Genomic DNA, 19,087 nt, shown 5'->3' with positions numbered 1-19,087 from the left:
AAAATTGAGTGTTTTAATTATTCTAATGAAGTGGATGAAGCAGAAAAAGAAAATAGACTCCAATAAAAGACAATCAATTGGTTAGAGTATAAAATTTTATGGAATATACAGACTTTATGGAATTTACTTGCAAATATTAAAGTATTATGACTGATTTTTAGAAAAAGACATCCTATTCCAGTGTGAGCATTTCAGTAGGTAATCTAAGTCAGAACATTAGTTGCTGTTTGATGTTTAGTTTTAATTACAGAATTATTGGCTGTGCTGAAATGTCTTGTGAGAAAATCTGTGGAGTTAGTGTTTCTTAGTGTTATTCCTTTCTCTGCCTGTAAAGCTACGAACCTCACTGAAATCGGCGGAAGATCCCCACTGCTATCGGTGGGAGCTGAAGCAAGGCCCTGTATAACCTCAAACATCTAATATGAAAATGGGATAAAAAATAGATACAAGGAAATGTTTTAAGCCTCCCCACCCCCGCCTTACTATTCATGTAGGAGGAAGACTGGTACAGTTACAGAAGTGAGATGTGCTGCTTTTGTGGTTTTGGCTGGTTGTTGGTTTTGTGTTTTCTGCAGGTCTTGCCTGTTCTGCAGCCGTCTAGGCTAGTCAGAGGCTTGTGGGAATGTGCTTGAGAAGGAGGTTTAACTTGCCCTGCAGAGATACTAATTTAAGTTGACTCTGGTTTTGAAACTCCTTGCATGGTTTTTATGTCAATGCTGACTCAACCATTATCAACACCAGACTGCTCAAGCCAAACTTTTCTGGTGTCTGTACATATCATAAATAAGTTAAAGCAAATGGCTTATTTTTTTTTATTGGCAATTTTCTGACCATGCATTACTTCAGTTTTTCAGCCTCTAAAATAGATTTCATAGTCTCAATTTTGTCTGTGAAAGGGGGCTTAAGAAAATGAATAAGCATTTATAAACTCTTTAAGATCCTCACTGTAACATTGCTGTAAAAAATGCAATATATCATGACTGTGTAGCTATGTTAAATTTTCTTCTGACTTTGTCCTATTTATTTTCAGAATATGCTTGAAGAACTATTAATTCATAAGCCAGATGATCCCATTCAGTATATGATAGACCATTTAAAGCAAAACAATGATGATGGTAAGTGAAAACTGAGACACCATAAATAGTTCAATTCCTTATTTGTAAATAGCTGTTTGAAGGCTGGGCTTCAGTTGGCAAATGATGGATAAAACTTTTTAGACTGTGTCTTGAGGGGGGGAAAAAAAAAAGAAAAAGGTGAGCGTTTTGGAATAGTTACAGGTAAGATGCTTTTTAATTTCTTTTTTTAGTGGGTAATCTAATAAAAAATGCACTTTAACAGTTATAACAATGAAACCCTCTAAGGGAATAACAAAGAGTTCTAGTGTATCAATTATTAATGTGTTCTGTGCCCCATCTGATATTTCCTGTTGTCTTTAAGCTCGCTAATTACTCCTTTTGTCAGGTGTAAATTTGGTTTCCTATTCTACCTGGGCTGGCAGATTCTCTGTTTTTTTGATTAGTTAGTTACTATCTGCTGTTAATGAGTTCCACTGCTCAGTGGCATCTCAGATGAAGGAACAGTGAGCATGCCTCCTTGTATGTATAACAAAACCTGGTAAATTGAATAGGAAGACTGTATTCTGCACAATAAAAGCATGTACACTCAATCAAATTATTTGATTTACAAACTGTTCACCCTTAGGCAGATTATATTTGGGTATGCACAACTGAACTATAATTTTTGTTCTGCATGAGCTGTCAGGGGTAGCTGGTGTCATGTTGCTTTGATGTTTCTTTAAAACCACAGTAAACCATTATGAAAGTTCTGCTGCAGCATCAATGAAATCATTATCACTAGAGGTGCTGTGAGCTCTTAGTGGTGGTGGATCAGATGGATGTTGATTGAAATGCTGCAAAACATAAAAAAAAAACCAAACCAAAACAAAATCAAATCCTGCCAATTGTGCCCAGCCTTTTGTGATGTAGGCAGCATGAGTAATCAATCTGTTTTATAGACCCATGGAAAACATGTGGAAGAATTTCATGAGGTTTGAAAGAATGCTGATAAAATTTCTTCACATTGAGCTAACATTTGTCCTCAAGCCCCACAGTATTATTTGAACAAAATCAGGCAGGTTTCCATTTCATGACTTCAATACTTAGAGGCTAAAGATAGGACTACAGCAGTTGTTTGTCAAAGGAAAAATACTGTCTGCTTTTGGTCTGGAAAACCCTATTAATTAATTAAAATTAAAGCCTAAATGTTGTTTTAAGAATAAATTATATGGAAAATAATGTAACAGAAATCTGTAGCAGAGTTGATTTTACTTTTTGATCACGGTGGAAGGTGCTGACTATTTAGAAGAAAAAAAAAAAACTTATTAGAGCCATCAGTAAAGCGATGAATTTTCATGATCTTGCCTTGCTAGACAGTTTTAGCCCTAGAGAAAATTTCAAACAGAGACGTGTGGAAAAGAAGCACTGCATCTATCCCAGGTGTGAAGTTAGAAAACCTTTTTAATTAATAATAGGATCTAAAGTACTCTTAAAAATATAAACAAGTCTAATGATGATTATAGCTTACAACTGTCTTGAAAATTTTGTAGGTCAAATGTGTGGCTAAGTGTTTTTGCTTAAGCCTTTGTGCTATTGTTCTTTCATGTGATCCTTCTAAAAACCTTAAAGAACCATATGAAGACTGATAATTCTTTCATATACGAAGATGCTAGTTTTCTACATTGCATCTTTGTTTATGCCAATAAATAAAAGCGTTCAGGATCCAAGTGGCATTTCTGTGAGTTCTTCCTTTAGAGTCAAACTTCTGAAGAAATGTAAAAAAAGTTCTGCAAGAACATACATCGTGTACTATGTGCTTTTGCTGTTTGACAAAGGATTTCTCTGACAAGTTAAGCAAATTTTGTCGCATTAATATTAATCATAGAATCTTTTGGACTTAAATGCAACTCAGTGAGTCCAGCTATTCTTTTGCATTATTCCATGGTTAATTTTGTTATTACTAAAATAATTGTTGAATGTTGAAACTTACTTTACTTGGAAGAGTAAATCCTGTAACATCTCATCAAGACTAAACACAGAATGAAATATGATTTGTTACTGAAGAAAAAGGCATTTTCTAGATTTTCCTGACTTCATTTAGCTGCTGGTTCAGACCTCCAGTATTAAATACTGACTATTTGCTGATTGGAGGGGGTTAAACATTACATACAGTGGTGTCCTGGTTGTGCCCTTGTGTCATATGTTTAGGGAGAATGCTTTAGAGGAGTCTTACAAGTGTGCAAATGAGCAAATCAGTGAATTACACTGCCCCATCTGCTGCCAGCCACTAAGCAGAGAGAAAACCAGATTTAGTACAAAGTGAGCATTTACAGTAGCCCTGGGCAATATTAAAGCATGATATGGTGTATATAATGGTATGTTTCGTTTTTTATCAAACGTTTGTCCAAGAAAGCTGTGTATTAAAGCTTCAATACCTAAGGGTTTTCTTGTGAATTTTAAATCATGCTCCTAGTTAAACCTCAAAAGGATCTGTGGATGGAAAGGTTTTTTGATTTTCTTTGAAGTGGTTTGAAGAAGTTGATTAGTGTTGGCACCCGAGCACTCTTTTATGACGCTGTTTATAAATAATTCCTAAGTACCGGGCTGGAGTTTCAAGGTGTTAGATTAAAAAAAAACCCTAGGATTTAATCACATTACATTTGAAAGAAATTAGGTGATAAAAACAGCTGATGTATCCTTTTAAAGTATTTTTCTACATTGTGTACTAGTTCTGTTGCACTTGCAAGAACCAATAAGGGGGGAGTTTTTCCTAAACCTTCCAAGTCAGATAACTTTGTAAAGATGAATCTGTAATTTGGATTTCATGTATGTTTAAAAATTGCACCTGCCCAATAACTGTTAAGTGCATGGAAGGCCTCATAAAAATACATTTCACATCCTTCCCTGTCTGCTGCCATCAGATGCTCTATCTCCCTTGGTTATCAAGAGGTTTTTGGGTGAGTAGACCCCTCCTCTGTTTTGACCTATGTTACTCCCAGTAAATAGTCATCAGTCTCTTCTGCATATAGTCTGGTTTGGTTTGGTTTTTTCCCCCCCCTCGAGGTATAGGGGAAAAACATCAAAGATGTTAATATAAAATGACAGCTGAAGGGATTGCAGCCCAAGGTGTGTTCATCAAAAAAGTCCCCAATACTTTCCTAAGAGTTACTCTGTTTTCCCTTGTTTGTCTTGCCTCTAATTCATTCCCAATGAAGCTTACAACGGTAATGCTTATTGTGTTGTCTGTATGCATTAGATTAAGAATTCCTCAGAACCAGGCAGCATTTTTCCCCGATTTGCCCCCTCAGGGAAAGGAGAAGGACATGCAGTAGAGAAACACATGATACAGAGATGAAGAAAATTACTTTTAATGATGACTAGAAAAATTGAAGGTAGCTGTCAAAAAGGGTAGAGAGTGCGTGCTTAATTTTGCAATATCTAAATCTTCTCTGAACCCTGACACAACCTGTTTAGGTGAAACTAAAAAGCAAAATTGCATTTTTTTTTTGTGATGAGAGCCAAAAGCTTTGCCAAAGTAAAAAGTATTTTCCCTACCATACTGTGTAAGGAAAATGAGAGAAGAGACAATCTCAAGAAGTCCCATCTGATCTCAACCATCCCATGATTATTATAATAGCAACTTTTAAATAGTCCTGTTCTGCATGTACAAGCTACAATATTTTTTTCATCACAAAATGTGTGAGGTCTAAGTCAATGTTTTGGGAATAAAAGCCAAACCCAGATAAGAAAATGTTTGTATCTTATGCTCTGGTTCACCCACTAAACTATCCATGTATTTAAATTGATTGAGATAGAGAGATATACAAGATAGATATCTAAGTGGCCTGTTTAGTCAGAGTATTAATCTCATTGACTGTGGAGATTAAAGGAAGACCCAGCTGGTACTTAGTGTTCTCCCTTTTTTTCTGTAGTGGAGCACAATCCTGAAGTCTCCGTTCAGGCAGATTTCCAACAGAAACAATTGTTTTGTTGTGATTACATTTATATTATGCAATGCAATAGTGGGAAACTGGTTGCATTTTCTGCTGTTCTGCATCTTCACATGCACATATTCTTGTTTCATAGCTCCAAGAATTTGTGTACTTGGTCCACCTGCTTCTGGGAAAACTACAGTTGTAAGTATACTACCTTCAATGTTATAATAGTGTCCGCTTACCTTTTCACTTTCTACCGAGCTCAGCGCTTGTGACAATTTCATCCTGACAAAATAATTTTCAGAATTATCTAAGTGATAGAGGAGCACAAGAAATTTGAAGGTGTCATTCCTAAGGGATATGCCTGTATATTACACTACAGGTTAAATGGAAGTGTTCGTGTGAGCTCTCCAAGAACTCGCTCAGGTAGTGATATTGCTGCTGTAGTGCAACAGAATTCTGTGTGCCTTGTTCTCCCAGCTGTTTTGCAGGATTAATTAATGTGGAAGGAGTACCATAGTTACATGTTTGGTATTCCCATATTGTGGATTGCTTCATTTGTATGGGCAGTTGTCAGTCATGTCCACTGGTACCGCTTAATTGAAAATGTCACGGTTATTTTTGAACCACAGAGAAAGCTGACCACAGAAACTGCAGATGATGGTGGTGTGTGCGTGCTAGGAAGAATGCTTTCTTTTTTAAAATCTATGTTACAGTACAGTAGATGAAAAAGTCCTTACTCAAAGCTGTAGACTCTTGAACATCTTTACAAGCAACTGCTTAAAGTTACACATATAGTCTGTATACTTAAGTGGAAGGCTAGGAAAGTGCTCTCTGTCTTTCTGCAGATTTCTGAAAAAATGCTTCATTTTCTTTCCAAATATTTCAACCTGTTGTTTTTTTTCTTCTTCCCTCAGGCAATGTGGCTTTGTAAACATTTGGATGCCATACGTATCTCTCAGGAGACTTTGTTGTTCAAGGAAATATTAGCGCTGACAAAGGAAGCAAAGGCATATAAAGAAAGAAAACAGGTGTGTAAGAGGATATAATAATAGTAGTTCTCATGTCACAGAAGAGGAATTATATGGCATTCCCATGATTTCCACTGTTATGAGTTGAGCAGATCAGAGTAAATATTCTTATTTCTATGGTGATTTGTACATTGGTTTGTGTATATGTAGGTACAGGGCCTTTCAGAGAAGAAGGGTCACATCTGCTAGAAAAGAAGATATGAACGAAGAAGAAATGTGTCAGGCCATAGAATAGGGGCAGGAGCGGAAGACAATGTAAAGTAATGGAGGTCTTGAAAATATTAACTTTAGACATGAGCAACAAAATTGAAAGAAGTCCAGGTATGCATGATCCAATGTAAAAAATGGTTCATTATATCATTAAACAAACTGTCTTCTATTTCAGCATGTCTGATAATTTAATAAAATAAGAATCAATCTCTAAGGTCTCCTCTGGTACAAAATGGTCTGGAAAATATGTACCCAAAGAACTTTTTTTTTATTTAATAGTGCTACTTAGTTGTACATGCTTGATTTTGCTGTAGCATGACACAGATAACTTGGTGCATTAACTCAAAAGGAGTATGACTCAAAAGGAGTCAGTTACTGAAAACCCTAGAAGCTCTCAAGCTGAGGCAATAGCAGCCGACTCAGGAGATTGTTCAGTTCTTTGGTTGATGTACTTTAGCCAACTCTGAGTACCTGGTTTGTTCCAGACAGGTTTTAAAATCCATTCATGCTTCATTGTGGGCCTCCTAATTAACGTGCAATGAATGGTGTTCTTCATGGGTCAGTATTGGGACCTGTGCTGATTAACATCTTTATGGGCAACATGGACAGTGGGATTGAGTGCACCCTCAGCAAGTTTGCTGACAATACCAAGCTGTGTGGTGCGGTTGACATGCTGGAGGGAAGGGATGCCATCCAGAGGGACCTGGACAGGCTTGAGAGGTGGGCCCATGCGAACCTCATGAAGTTCAACAAGGCCAAGTGCCAGGTCCTGCACGTGAGTCAGGGCATTCCCAAGCATGAATACAGGCTGGGTGGAGAATGGCTGGAGAGCAGCCCTGAGGAGAAGGACTTGGGGGTGTTGGTTGATGAGAAGCTCAGGATGACCCAGCAATGTGCACTCACAGCCCAGAAAGCCAACTGCATCCTGGGCTGCATCAAAAGCAACGTGGCTAGCAGGTCAAGGGACGTGATTCTGCCCCTCTACTCCGCATTGGCGAGAGCCCACCTGCAGGCCACAGAGATGATCAGAGGGCTAGAGCACCTCCGCTATGAGGACAGGCTGAGAGGGTTTGGGTTGTTCAGCCTGGAGAAGAGAAGGCTCTGGGGAGACCTTATAGCGGCCTTCCAGTACCTAAAGGGGCCTACAGGAAAGATGGGGAGGGACCCATTATCAGGGAGTGTAGTGACAGGATGAGGGGTAACAGTTTTAAACTGAAAGAGGGGAGGTTTAGGAATAGATTCTTTACTCTGAGGTTGGTAAGGCACTGGCCCAGGCTGCCCAGAGAAGCTGTGGCTGCCCCATCCCTGGAGGTGTTCAAGGCCAGGTTGGACGGGGCTTGGAGCAACCTGGGCTGGTGGAAAGTGTCCCTGCCCATGGCAGGGGGCTTGGAACTGGATGGTCTTTAAGGTCTCTTCCAACCCAAACCATTCTATGATTCAAAGGAGTTGGTCTGAAGAACGTTTTTTCCAGATGTCATGACTCACAGAATTAGTTGATCAGCAATGTAGCAGTGTAGTCTTATCATTAAAGGCTAGTGAGAAGTGGATCGGAAAAATATGTTGAAAGAGTATCCTGAATACAAAGAAGCATCTGCGCTTCTGATCCCTGCCCTTTTAGCTGATTCCTTTCTCTAGGTGTCAAAGTGTTCCATGAGTAATAGAATGGAAGAAGATTGGTTTTCTGTGACTCTCTCTGGCAAGTCCGCTAGTTTGAGTTTTTCTTTTCTCACTTGTCACCTATTGTCATAAAAACTGAAGCAATTTCGTATCTGAGAATTCTACACCACAGCTGAATTTCACTGGAATTGGTCAACAGATTTGTAATTTGCTGAGATGATAGATGGTGTGATACATAGAAAATTAGGCTGAAAATAGGGTAGTGTTTATTACACTGCATTAGTGAATGAAGTTTGAAGATGCCTCAAGTAATATACTTAAAAATCTGAGAGGAAAGAGTTCATTGAACTCACTGAACTTCTGGCAGAAAGGTTTGCTTTTGGCTGGAATGATATAAAGTGATTCTTATTGCGAATATGTACTTTGAAATCTTCATTCTAATTATTAAAGATTGTTTTGCTAGGTTCATAAATTTCAACTTGGAGGGGGAGAATTTAAAGCAAAAATTCCCTTTGGTTTAATTACTGTAATTATTAACATATTTCAGACTATACAGATGCACTTTCAAGGGTGTCCTTTTGGGCTTATTTGATTTAAAAAGATGGATGGTGTGGAAGATGAAAGTCAAAAATGTCAAGGCTAATCAGGTAGTAAGGAGTGCCCGAAGAGCAGAATCTGGTAGTGGTTTATTACTGTGCCGTTTGCCTTTGGTTTTGAGATGTTAGATCCTAGAAGAATGTTTTCATTTCTTTTGTTCTTTTATATGAGTTTGATCCTTCATGTGTAACTCCTAAAACTAGGAGGGAACTCCTTATTTCCTCTAAATCAATGCAAGCTTTACAATGACTTAAAATGTAACCAAATTGTCATCTCAAGAGCCATATTTTCCCTTACTGATTCATGTCTGCTGGCTAAATCGACTGTTGTTGTAACTGACCCCAGGTTCTGCTGAAGCAAGTGGTAAATTTGACTCCTCCAGCATACATAACATCCATTAGCACTAATAGGGTTTGAATGTCTATTCGGGAACAGAACAATAGCTGTTTATACTGTGTTTGATACAACCAGGGCATTAAAAAGTTGTAGTCCTGGCCAAAGCAATTTAATAAATGGAAAGAGGAAAAGCAGGAACTAAGACTGTGTTTTTGAAGGTCTGGTGTGAAGATCATATAACGCGATTTAATGTTGTTAGAGGAATGTTTCATGCATATAAGGTTACTGTGGCTAAATTAACCCCAGTGCCAAAGGTCATTCATTTTTAGGTCAGTAGGCCAATGTTACTAGATCTGGGCAAATGCTGCATAAAGGTCTGCAAATGTTTGTTCATGTATTTTTACTTTCTTATCTTTAGCAAGCTTTCATCTCTTTTGTGTTGGCTTCCAGTGAACATTAAAGCACTTGAGTTTTCCTGGCACAAGAGTTCATGGAAGTTGTATTTAAAATACGCGATTATTCTCCAAAGCTCAATTTTTAAAGTTGGACATGCAATCGTTCACTAACACACACCTGGCCACTTACTAATGAGCACAGCTCAGGTGGTGAATTTTAAATACTGACCCTTCAAAGCAAAATGTGATCATTCTGCATGTAAAAATATTCCAAAAAGAAGTAAAATATTTTTGAATACTCAATACATTTGAAGAACCATGAGCTATCAATAAATATTCCATGAACAGAAAAAGAGGCTACATTTTTGGATAAATCATTGCAAATTATTCCCTCATCTCTAGTTATTATAATCTTAATAGGAAGCACCTTCAGGTTTCTCCTATAGTGAAGTCTAATGATGAGCTATTGCATGTTTCACTTTTCCTGTTAACTGGATAAAATAAGAAGTTGAAACAACTGTGGTAATTGTGGGCTTATGCGATGGGTGTGCTCTTAATGCTATACTAAATTGCAGTTAAGGTGTTTGCATACTATGTAATGATTTAAAACTACTCTACAGTTGCATCATATCCCTGTGCTTTTTAAGAAGAAATATAATAGAAGAGAGGAAGACCAAAAGCGTCCTTATCTATGCATGTTCAGTGTTCTAATCTATTTCAGGACAAGCCACTACGAAGGAACAAATAGGAACTGTTCCAGTCTTGTGTATATATTAAAAAACAAAACAAAACAAAAACACAACCAGAAAGCCAACAGCAAAACAAACCAGCCTTTCATATGTATTTATCTGAACAAGTAAAATCTAAACCCTCATCATTATCAAAATACTAAACCCACTTTCTTCAAACTTGACTGCTTTTCTCTCTGAGGTGCAAACTGTAAAGCAAACGAAGTCAGAAGTTTTTAGCTGTAACTGTTTTCAAGACAAATATATCCAAAACTTCCAAAGGAAATGTCTAGGGAGAGTGCTTCCCCCATCCCGCCAACAAAAAGTGTGGCAGTTTTATAAAAAGATTGCAAAAATATAACTCTGAGTAGATCAGGCATGTAAGATGAAATGTGATGTCCCTGAAATAACATGGAATGTTTAAAATTTATCAGGGATGAGTACAGTTTTTCAGCACTATGGAAATAGTGATTAAACCAGTGTGTATAGAAGAGTGGTCTGAACATAAACTACCATGGCTTTTGGAAGGTTTAACATTCAAGCAGCAGGTCTTTCCTAAAGAGTGGGTTAGGTAACTGGAGATTGGGACAGGCTCAGAGTGCCTTAGGTAAGATACTGCGGTTGTCAAATGTGTGTGTGTCATTGTCCATTATTGCAGATTTCTGGCAGGTGAAGTCCCATCTACCAGGCTCATATAGTTATGTGTTTGAGAGAAATTATAAATGTGCTATCTGATATGAATAAAATTTAATGATTTCTAGTTAAATAATTAGGCATTGTACAAGCAACCTATTGAAAATGATTTTGTAGGCCACTGCTCAGTGGGAGGAAAGCAACCAGGAAATGAGACTGGAATCAAGCCACAGAGAGCAGAAGGAACTAAACCACTGAAATACCTGCGTGTGTGTCCTTGATTATTTTTGTGCACTAAACCCTGCTCAAAAGAGAGGACTTAAGAATACCACTGCACTGAAAGAAGTTAGTATAATTTTGGCTTAAATTGGTTTGGCAGAGCTTAGCAGAGTGGACCCCCGGCAGTTGCTAGCCTGTCTTGACATGACACATCAAAGGAGTAAGCAAGACACTAGCTGTTTCTGATAGCAGCGTGATGCACCTTTGGAAGGTGACAGACTCAAAGCCACAGACCCAGCTCCAGCAGCGTGAGGCTGCAGGAGGCTTTGACGCACCACCCTACGGGACCTGCTGACTTTCAAGAAACACAGCAATTTCTTTCCCTTTTTCTCTCTTACCTGCTTGAATGTTGCCTTATGAATGGCTGATATTAGGAAAGGCACTGAGAATGGGGGACAGTAGAGATAAACAAAATAAGAAAACCCACTGCCTGACTGGGCCACCTTGTCCATTCCACAGCCAGCCAAGGACTGGTCTCTTTTGTGTAGTCCAGAGTGCTCACTCCACGCTACTTTAGAGTGACTTTTGTGGTAGCGTCTCCACCACTCCTGGTGAAATTGTTGCATGATCTAATGAAGATTGTTATGAAATCTTTCTGCATAATTCATTTTCATTATATCTATCTATATTCTGTAGTATAATGTAAGCCTACAGAAATACTATTTTTTTAATGATCATGCCCTTCAGACTGTTTGGTTAGAAAAAGAGATGGGAATCCACAATATATAGAACTGTGTGGAACAAAGAGTCAAGCTCACATTGTTAAGTGAAAGATCTTTTTTTTTTTTGACTTGGGAGGTAGAGGATCTGACTGCAGAACTTTTTTCTGAGGAGTCATTTTACCAGTAATGACAAAATGAATGAGACTGAGACAAAGCATTTAGTCAGACAGTTAACAATTGCTCTGGCTGGCATGGCCGAGGGTTCAGACTTTATCAAGTTTAACTGCCTGATGTAGAGTTTGTTCAACCAAGTTCAGCATAGCACAAAAGCATATGTTACCAAGATAGTGAAGAAAATTCTTACAAGAAGGAAAGAAGGGTATTGTTACTTTCTTGTCAGGAAATCTAATATAACAATGGAAGAAATATTATAGGGAGGGCAAAATGCTGAATCTGTAAAGGAACTTTGTTCTTCTGTCAGATAGAAAATACTGTCCTACAAAACATCTCTAGGTACGGGCAAAGTAATAGTCAGAAAAAGTAACAGCACTTCTGAAAATCTTGGCCCGTGGAGTTTCAATCCCATTTCATGGTTCTGAATTTAAAAATAAACTAACTTTAACCTTAAAATTAACTTTAACAGTAAAATGTTCTTAAAATAAACTTTCTGGATGATGAAAGAGTGAGAGTTACTTAATACTATGAAACAAATCTCCAGAAAATCAGACTCTTTCTGTTATTTTCTTTGTGTTTGAGATTCAGGTTGTCTCACAGGGTAGCTGTTAAGATCACTAATGGTGAGTCCACTAACATATGAAGCAGTAGTGGGTCAGATACTTGTGGTAGAAAGGACTACTTTTGGATCTTATGGATCCCTTTTCAGGTTTGATGCCCAATGTGTGTGTTAGTGTGCAAAAAGCATGGATGTAGGCTTTGTGTTCGGCTTACCTTTAACACTGATTTTTGTGCCCTTATTAACTCTCTGATATATTATGTTAATGACTTGAGACTTGCACAGATTTATTTATTTTTTTTTTTAAGAAGACATCTCAGTTCACCTTTAACCGGAATATGCCTGCATGGTAAAATTCCTTTTGAACTCAATTGTGAATATTCAGCCTTTTTTTGTTCTTTCTTTAGAAAATTCCCAACGCGCTTTGGACCAATCTGATCCAGGAACGTCTGTCAAATGTGGACTGCATCAAACAAGTAAGAATTGCTCCTCAGAGGGCCGGTGGATAAGCACTTACACAACTCGTGCATAGTAGTTAGCATTCTGAGTCCTGAACAGAGGAGGGAATGGGGGCAAATCATTGGGGGCTCTGGAGCGGATTGCTTTCTTGAACATCAGCAGAGGGAGTTTGGAGCTTTATTAACAGGATAAAGGGGAGGATGAGAGTATGCATATGCTAATCTTCTAGCACAGAGATGATCAAAGGCTGAACAAGCATAGCTTTGTTGATTGCCTGGGGCAACTGGCAGAGTTATAGTGGACAAAACAGATAAACAGAAAATATATAAAAATCAATATGTTGAGTTAAGATTTTAACTCTTACTGAAGAAGGGGGGAAGAAAGAGTCGAACATTAATCCTATCAATTTTCTTTATTTCTCACTGTGTCTTTTTAATTCCCGTGTTAGGAAAAACTGCATTTGAATATATTCTCTTCTAGGTAATAATTAACATGTTCAGTGTTAGTTTACACAAATGGGCAACTGAATAGGTTTAGCTGTATTCAGATGTGTAGCTTCCCCTCTCCTTCTCTCCCCTCCCCCCATATGCTTAGCCTTAATGTAAGTAGAGACTTTTAATATAGAACCAAAAGGGAACTTAAGTAGATTAATACTGGTTGAAATAAACTTCTGGACTCAAGGAAAGCAAAATCTCTTTTATTTGTCTCCTTTAAAATCTCAGATGTTGTTATGGTTTATTGAGTCCATAGTCAGCCCATTATAAGGGATTATTTGTAAGAGACATACAAATCTAATGGATAAAACTGTTTCTAAACAGTGCCACAATATGGACTGCACGCTCTTTGATGCAGTTCTTGAGAGGAAAAAGTCCGTAGCCCAAAGTAGATGGGCATTCATAAAGGACTAAACTTTTTTCAGATAAACATTACATGTTTTCAGAACACACTGCCACACCCACACCTTTGGGTCGGGGGTAATTAGTACTTCAGGACCTCATAGACATATTGCAAGGTTCATAGTTTTATGTAAATCTGTTGCTTCTCAACATCATCATCTACTTTGTTGGCTGAATAAAGCAGGGTTGATAATTAACATTTCATTGAAGTGTGGAAATTGCTTCCTAAAGCTTCTTAGCATTAGGCACTGAAAAAAAATGAAAATGCTGAAAACCTTGTCCTGTACTTCTTTCTCTGTCTCTGTGATTTTTGGTGTAGCCTGCAATGATCTGCAGACTGGGTCCTTCCATCCATGCAAAACAAAATCATCCTGGGGGCTGGGCCATTGCACTGTAGTTTTTAAGATGGTAATTCTGTAGCGCAGATGCAGAGAAACATCAACAAAACTAGAAGAATTTTTTAAAAAATTTCTGCCGCAATTGAAGGTTTTTGGTTTTGGAACTCAGATAATGTAAATGATTGTAAAAGAAGTCTTCATGTGTGTCAGTGCAAGTCAAGTATCTTAGCTTAAGCCACTGATGGAAGTGGCTTTCAACGGACCTGTCTTGTGTAAACTAGATCAGACGGTCAATTACAGTGTATGAACTGTGGAAAGGATAACTTGATCAGGAGGGTAATGAATAGCTGGAGTTGTAATCTCTTCAATTGCTCTTGCCTGACAGGTTTGCTAGAGGACATCTGTCTGAGTCATATTTCTGTTGCAAGCATTTAGCTGTAGCAAAATAGGTGGTATGCTGCTCTCTTTAAGCAATAGCTTAGAACTAGCAATAGCTAAACTTTGACCTATCCCATTATCTCATCCAGTGATTGCAAGAGAATTGAATTTAGAATGCTACCTGCTGGTGTTTAATGTTACCAAGAAAAGTCATTAAGCTAAAATAAAGCTTTCCTTGCCCAGCTAATCTAGTTCTTTTCCCACATCATAGAAGAGTGCATGGCAGTGCCCTTATTTGCATGACAGAGCCCTTATTTGTCTAGGGAAGTATCTTGCTGTAAAAGTCCTTCTTTTTACATCAGTAGAGAAAGGCCTGACAGAGTAAAAATAAGTTAAGGTGGGTGATTTTTGAACATGTCATTGCATTTTTAGCTAAATCCAGGTTTAACAATAGACTTACTGTAACAAAAATCCGGGGTGCATTATTGGCTGCCATAGATATTTACAAATGACAGTATAGGATGACTGCTCCTTCACAGAAATGTGAGCAGTTGTTTTTATGAAGGGAAATTCATGAAACAGAAACCTAGCTCATCTCTAAATGAATCTAGATTTATACCAGGTATAAATCCCATTGACATTCATGGGGTTGAATTCTTGCAACTTTGGAGTAACATCGTGGTGGGTTGAACCCTGTGCTTTTAAGATACACCGGTATTTGTTTTCATGGGGAATTATCAAGATGTTAGCATTTAAAATGTACTGGCAACTTTAAACTGCTAAGTGTAGATTTTTCTGATACCCACTCCTGCCTTCTTTCCACTTACTGTGAACTAATAAAATCTACTTTGCCATGCAGATAAGACACAGATTTTAGGCAAAAGGCACACAAGCTCTTATTTTCTTCCTAAACCTTGTATGATCGAGGCCTGGGAAGACTGTGGAAGAATTTTCTAATTTATTATGTATAAGGACATGACCCCCTTCCTTTCTTTTCCAAATGGACCAGGGTGGTTTTGTGTTTTAGGGTCCTGTGTTTCTTGCTCCATGCTTCATCATCTGGGAGATTGAAACAATGATTTTTGGATCCTTAGAAAGAAAGGAGTAAAGAGATTGGCAGAAAACCTAAGGCTTATCAAAACCTAAGGCTGTACAAAATACTGTATACCTTACTCCATAATTGATCTGTTATTTTTGAATTTGCAAAGTAGAATCAAACTTTTGCATTCCTAGTCACTGTGCTTGAATTATATAGGTGTTTGATTTCTCTTGAAGGTCTTTTTAGCTGAGCTATTTTATTTATTTATTATTTAGCACTCCAGATCAAATATCTGGTAGTATTTAATGTATTTGTTTGTCTGTACTAAATCCACACAAGACTTAGTCCTTTCAATTTGCAGAAGAACCTTTTTAAACGCATGCATGTGGTGTACCGTCTTGTGCATTTTTGTGGCATTTCAAATTAAGAAGTGTAGCTGAGGAACACTTGAGAAACCAATATTGTCAGCTCTGGATATACTAGCAAATGAGCAGCAAAAAAAGACTATGAATGTCAACAATTTTTATGTAAGCAGTGCAATGAGATATCATGGATATACAGCAAGTCAGGTGATTGTACGATTTACTACCTTGTCCTTGTGGCAAGATGTGAACATCTATTCTAAGTGAAACTTCTCCTCTAGTGACTATATTTAAAATATTTTTAAACCTGTAGAAATGAAAGTTGGAAAGATGATAAACCCAAGAGAGAAACTGCTTTTCTGTCTGCTAACTGCTAGGCTTAGGCTGGTTTCAGCCCCCAAACACAGCCTCCCTCAGCTTAACACTGCCAGCTTCTCTGGTTGTGCTACTACTAGTTAGCAGGTAGGATAGGTGCCCAGGTACCCCTGGTATTTTCAGTAGTTTTGGTTAAATATTTTCTCACATGATCTCTCAAAGGTGGTAGTTGCTGGGGCCATCTGTCCTCTAGTGCTATCTGGAGGAGAGCTGTCGGATGGCAGTAGTTGCTGTAAACTAGCAAGTAGGTGAATAACTCTTCAGTTTAGGGCTTTTATGACAGTAACTCTAAAACCTCTCCAACATGCTTATTTTTTTCACCTAAGTATCTTTGCCTTAAAAGAAGTTAAAAGAAGGTAGGATTTCAACAGCTAATTTTTCCAGTGTTGAGATATTGTTAAAGTGAGTTTTACTAACCATCAGTGTGTAAGTAAAATCTGTTGCTCGCCAAAGGCTGCATCTGCATCCACCCTGTGCTTTTTTTTGCCCCATGCTTTCTGTAATTGTTGACATGGTTCTAGTTCTCCTTTTAATAGTGAAGGAAGAATCTTTCAGTGACTTATTTTAAGTATTAGGTCACGTAAACTCTGAGTAAGGTGACAAGATGGTTAAAATGCCAACAGCTGCATGGTGTCCTGCCTACATTTTATGTTCCTGTTGTTATCGCCAGCAACACCGAATCAGTGCTGGATATATTACAGAACTGGGGGTAAAAAAAAACTTTATAAAGTTTCCTTGACATTCAGCAAGAATGGAGTGGATGTTATTGGTCTCGTTAAGGTTTCAGCTATTTTTAGGAAAAACACTTAATTGACTTTTCCAAGTTGTGGTGGTTATTAAAAATCTTTTATTTAAAAGTAATTCATGGTCACTAAAACTTCCTGACATTGTATATGTCTTTTCCATTTGAAAGGGGATCTATGCATTTTAATTGCAATATTTTTCTTATGTGATTGGAAACAGAATTAATACTGTGGATTTTGTACTTCATTGAACAGATTTATGCCATTTCTCTCATAGCATGAGTCAGCATTTTTTTTTTCTGGAAAATGTTAATAGATTGGGAGCTGTAAGTTGGACCATAGTACCACCAGCTGTTTGTTTTATTTCTCCTTGTGGTGTCATTGGCTTGGCATTAATTGTACAGCTTTCATCCCACTGACAGTAGGAATACAGAAATTTTTGTGCCATTGTTTTGACACTCACGGGTTTATAGATGTCACAGGCATTCTCTAAGGAGAACATTTTTATTGATCAACAGCTCTGCTGAGACTCTGTTGTGTGTTCTTCTAATACAAATGTAGTTAGGACTGCAAGGGATCGGACAGGCAGGTCTTCCAGCATTGGCAGAAAACTTATTGCAAGCATTATGTTAGAACCTGAGTCTTGTGAAGCTGATATGAAGACTTTTCATCTTACAGGGTTAGTACGTGTTGGCTGTGGCACCTCTGACTGCTGGTGTTGTGGAGGGAATTTATAGAACTGGGGAAGGCTAGTGAGGAGATTGCTACAAGATGAAATTGTGAGAGCGCGAGCTGAGCAGCCTTACTCACGTCTTAGGACCATTTAGAAACTATGCTTAGGCCAGTGATTCACATGAGTAGTGGCAGAATTATTTTTGATTGGTATTAAATGGTTCAGAAGGGTAGTGGCTATCCTTGAAAGGGAAGCAAAAGAGAACAACGGCTATTGGTTCTTTCTGGTTTTACCTGGGCAGATAAAGATCATCATGTCTCTGTGAAACCCTGTGCAAGGATAGTGACGTTACACAGGTTTATCTGGGGAGAGATTCTGCCTATTCACCATCTTTTTTTTTGTTTTCCAAAAAGAATGGGGCTTTTTTTTTTTTATAGCTTTGCAGCGTACACAACCTACCAAAATAATGTGGGGAATAAAAGATTTCTTTCTAATGGGAAATTTGGTCAACTTGGAACAGCATCATCCATGCTGGTAATGTTGATGGACTGCAGCAGTTGGGTTGACAATATTTCTACTGCACTCCTCAGTCTGCTGTTTTCTGAAAATGCCAGAAATTTTAGATCCATCCTGGCAAAGCTATTACTGAAACCCCTTTTTTGCGTTATTGTCTGTCCCCTTTCTTCACACGGGAGTGAAAAGCATGTAATATGTTTTCAAAAATACTGAATGGTGGTGTGAAAAAACTGTTGTGATGAGCCATTTTCCTAAAGGCACCAGTATTTGATTTCTATGCTTGTGGCTGAGATTTCTTTCAGTGTGCCACATAATTCAGCATTATTTCTTTGCACTATCCCTTTTCATTATTCCATGTCAATTTTGGATTCTGTAATTTAAAAAAAAAATAAATTCAGACTGTGCAGGTCAAATAACAAGAGAGAACCGAATACCTAAGTCATTATTATGGGGGTGGAAAGTGTGAAAATATGTAGGGTTGGTATTATAGCTGAGAGTAGTGGCAGCAAAGGAATGCGATTTACATTTGGGAATGACCTTGAGCATTTCCTTTCCTCCAGATTCCTTAAATCTGGAGAGGAAAGTGATGGCTTTGAAAGTACTTCCTTGTTGCTGAGTTTCGGCATGGCACGAGTCTCCAAGGAGCACTTCACCTGGCATTAAGGCAACAGCAGAATGGTGTTTTTACAGCAGTCTTCATGTGGGAAAGGATTGAGGTTTCCAGCTGAAAGAGAGGGAACAGTGACCACAGAGTAAAGGCGCTGTGGAATTACTCACTTTTAGCCTTTGTTCCACCCTTGATGTGATAAGGTGCAATCCATGCAAGGATGTAAGGTTACTGCTATCAAGAACAAAAAATAGATGGCTTCTTAAAGAAACAAATTTACCATGTGAAGTTACTAATTACACTTTAATGATAGTCAGGAGGGCAAAAAAGACCAGTGTTTGCATAAAGCATGATAGGCATATTTTAAGTCAGGTCTTGCTCTGCTGTGTCTTGCTTCCTCTTGCTTCGTTCCCAAGCCACACTCCCTTTTTACTCTTTTTTTTTTTTTTTTTTTTTTTTTAATCTGTGACATCTGCTTGGAGCTTGTCCC

The 19,087-nt window shown here is 38.0% G+C and overlaps 1 protein-coding gene across 1 annotated transcript in view; it reads left to right on the top strand.

Moving 5' to 3' along the window:
- AK8 (adenylate kinase 8) overlaps positions 1 to 19,087 on the top strand; it is a gene marked incomplete at its 5' end in the record, with an annotated part of 73,345 nt that overhangs the window by 1,654 nt on the left and 52,604 nt on the right. The window contains 4 exons of the mRNA XM_082492435.1: positions 1,031 to 1,115; positions 5,142 to 5,191; positions 5,908 to 6,021; positions 12,619 to 12,687. Coding sequence (XP_082348561.1) covers positions 1,031 to 1,115; positions 5,142 to 5,191; positions 5,908 to 6,021; positions 12,619 to 12,687 — 318 coding nt within the window. The remainder of the gene's footprint in view (positions 1 to 1,030; positions 1,116 to 5,141; positions 5,192 to 5,907; positions 6,022 to 12,618; positions 12,688 to 19,087) is intronic.

Source organism: Vanellus vanellus, assembly GCF_965231255.1.
Source record: "Vanellus vanellus genome assembly, chromosome: 18".
NCBI lineage: Eukaryota > Metazoa > Chordata > Aves > Charadriiformes > Charadriidae > Vanellus > Vanellus vanellus.
Note: the sequence above shows the minus strand (reverse complement) of the source record. Positions and strands in the feature narration are given on the sequence as shown.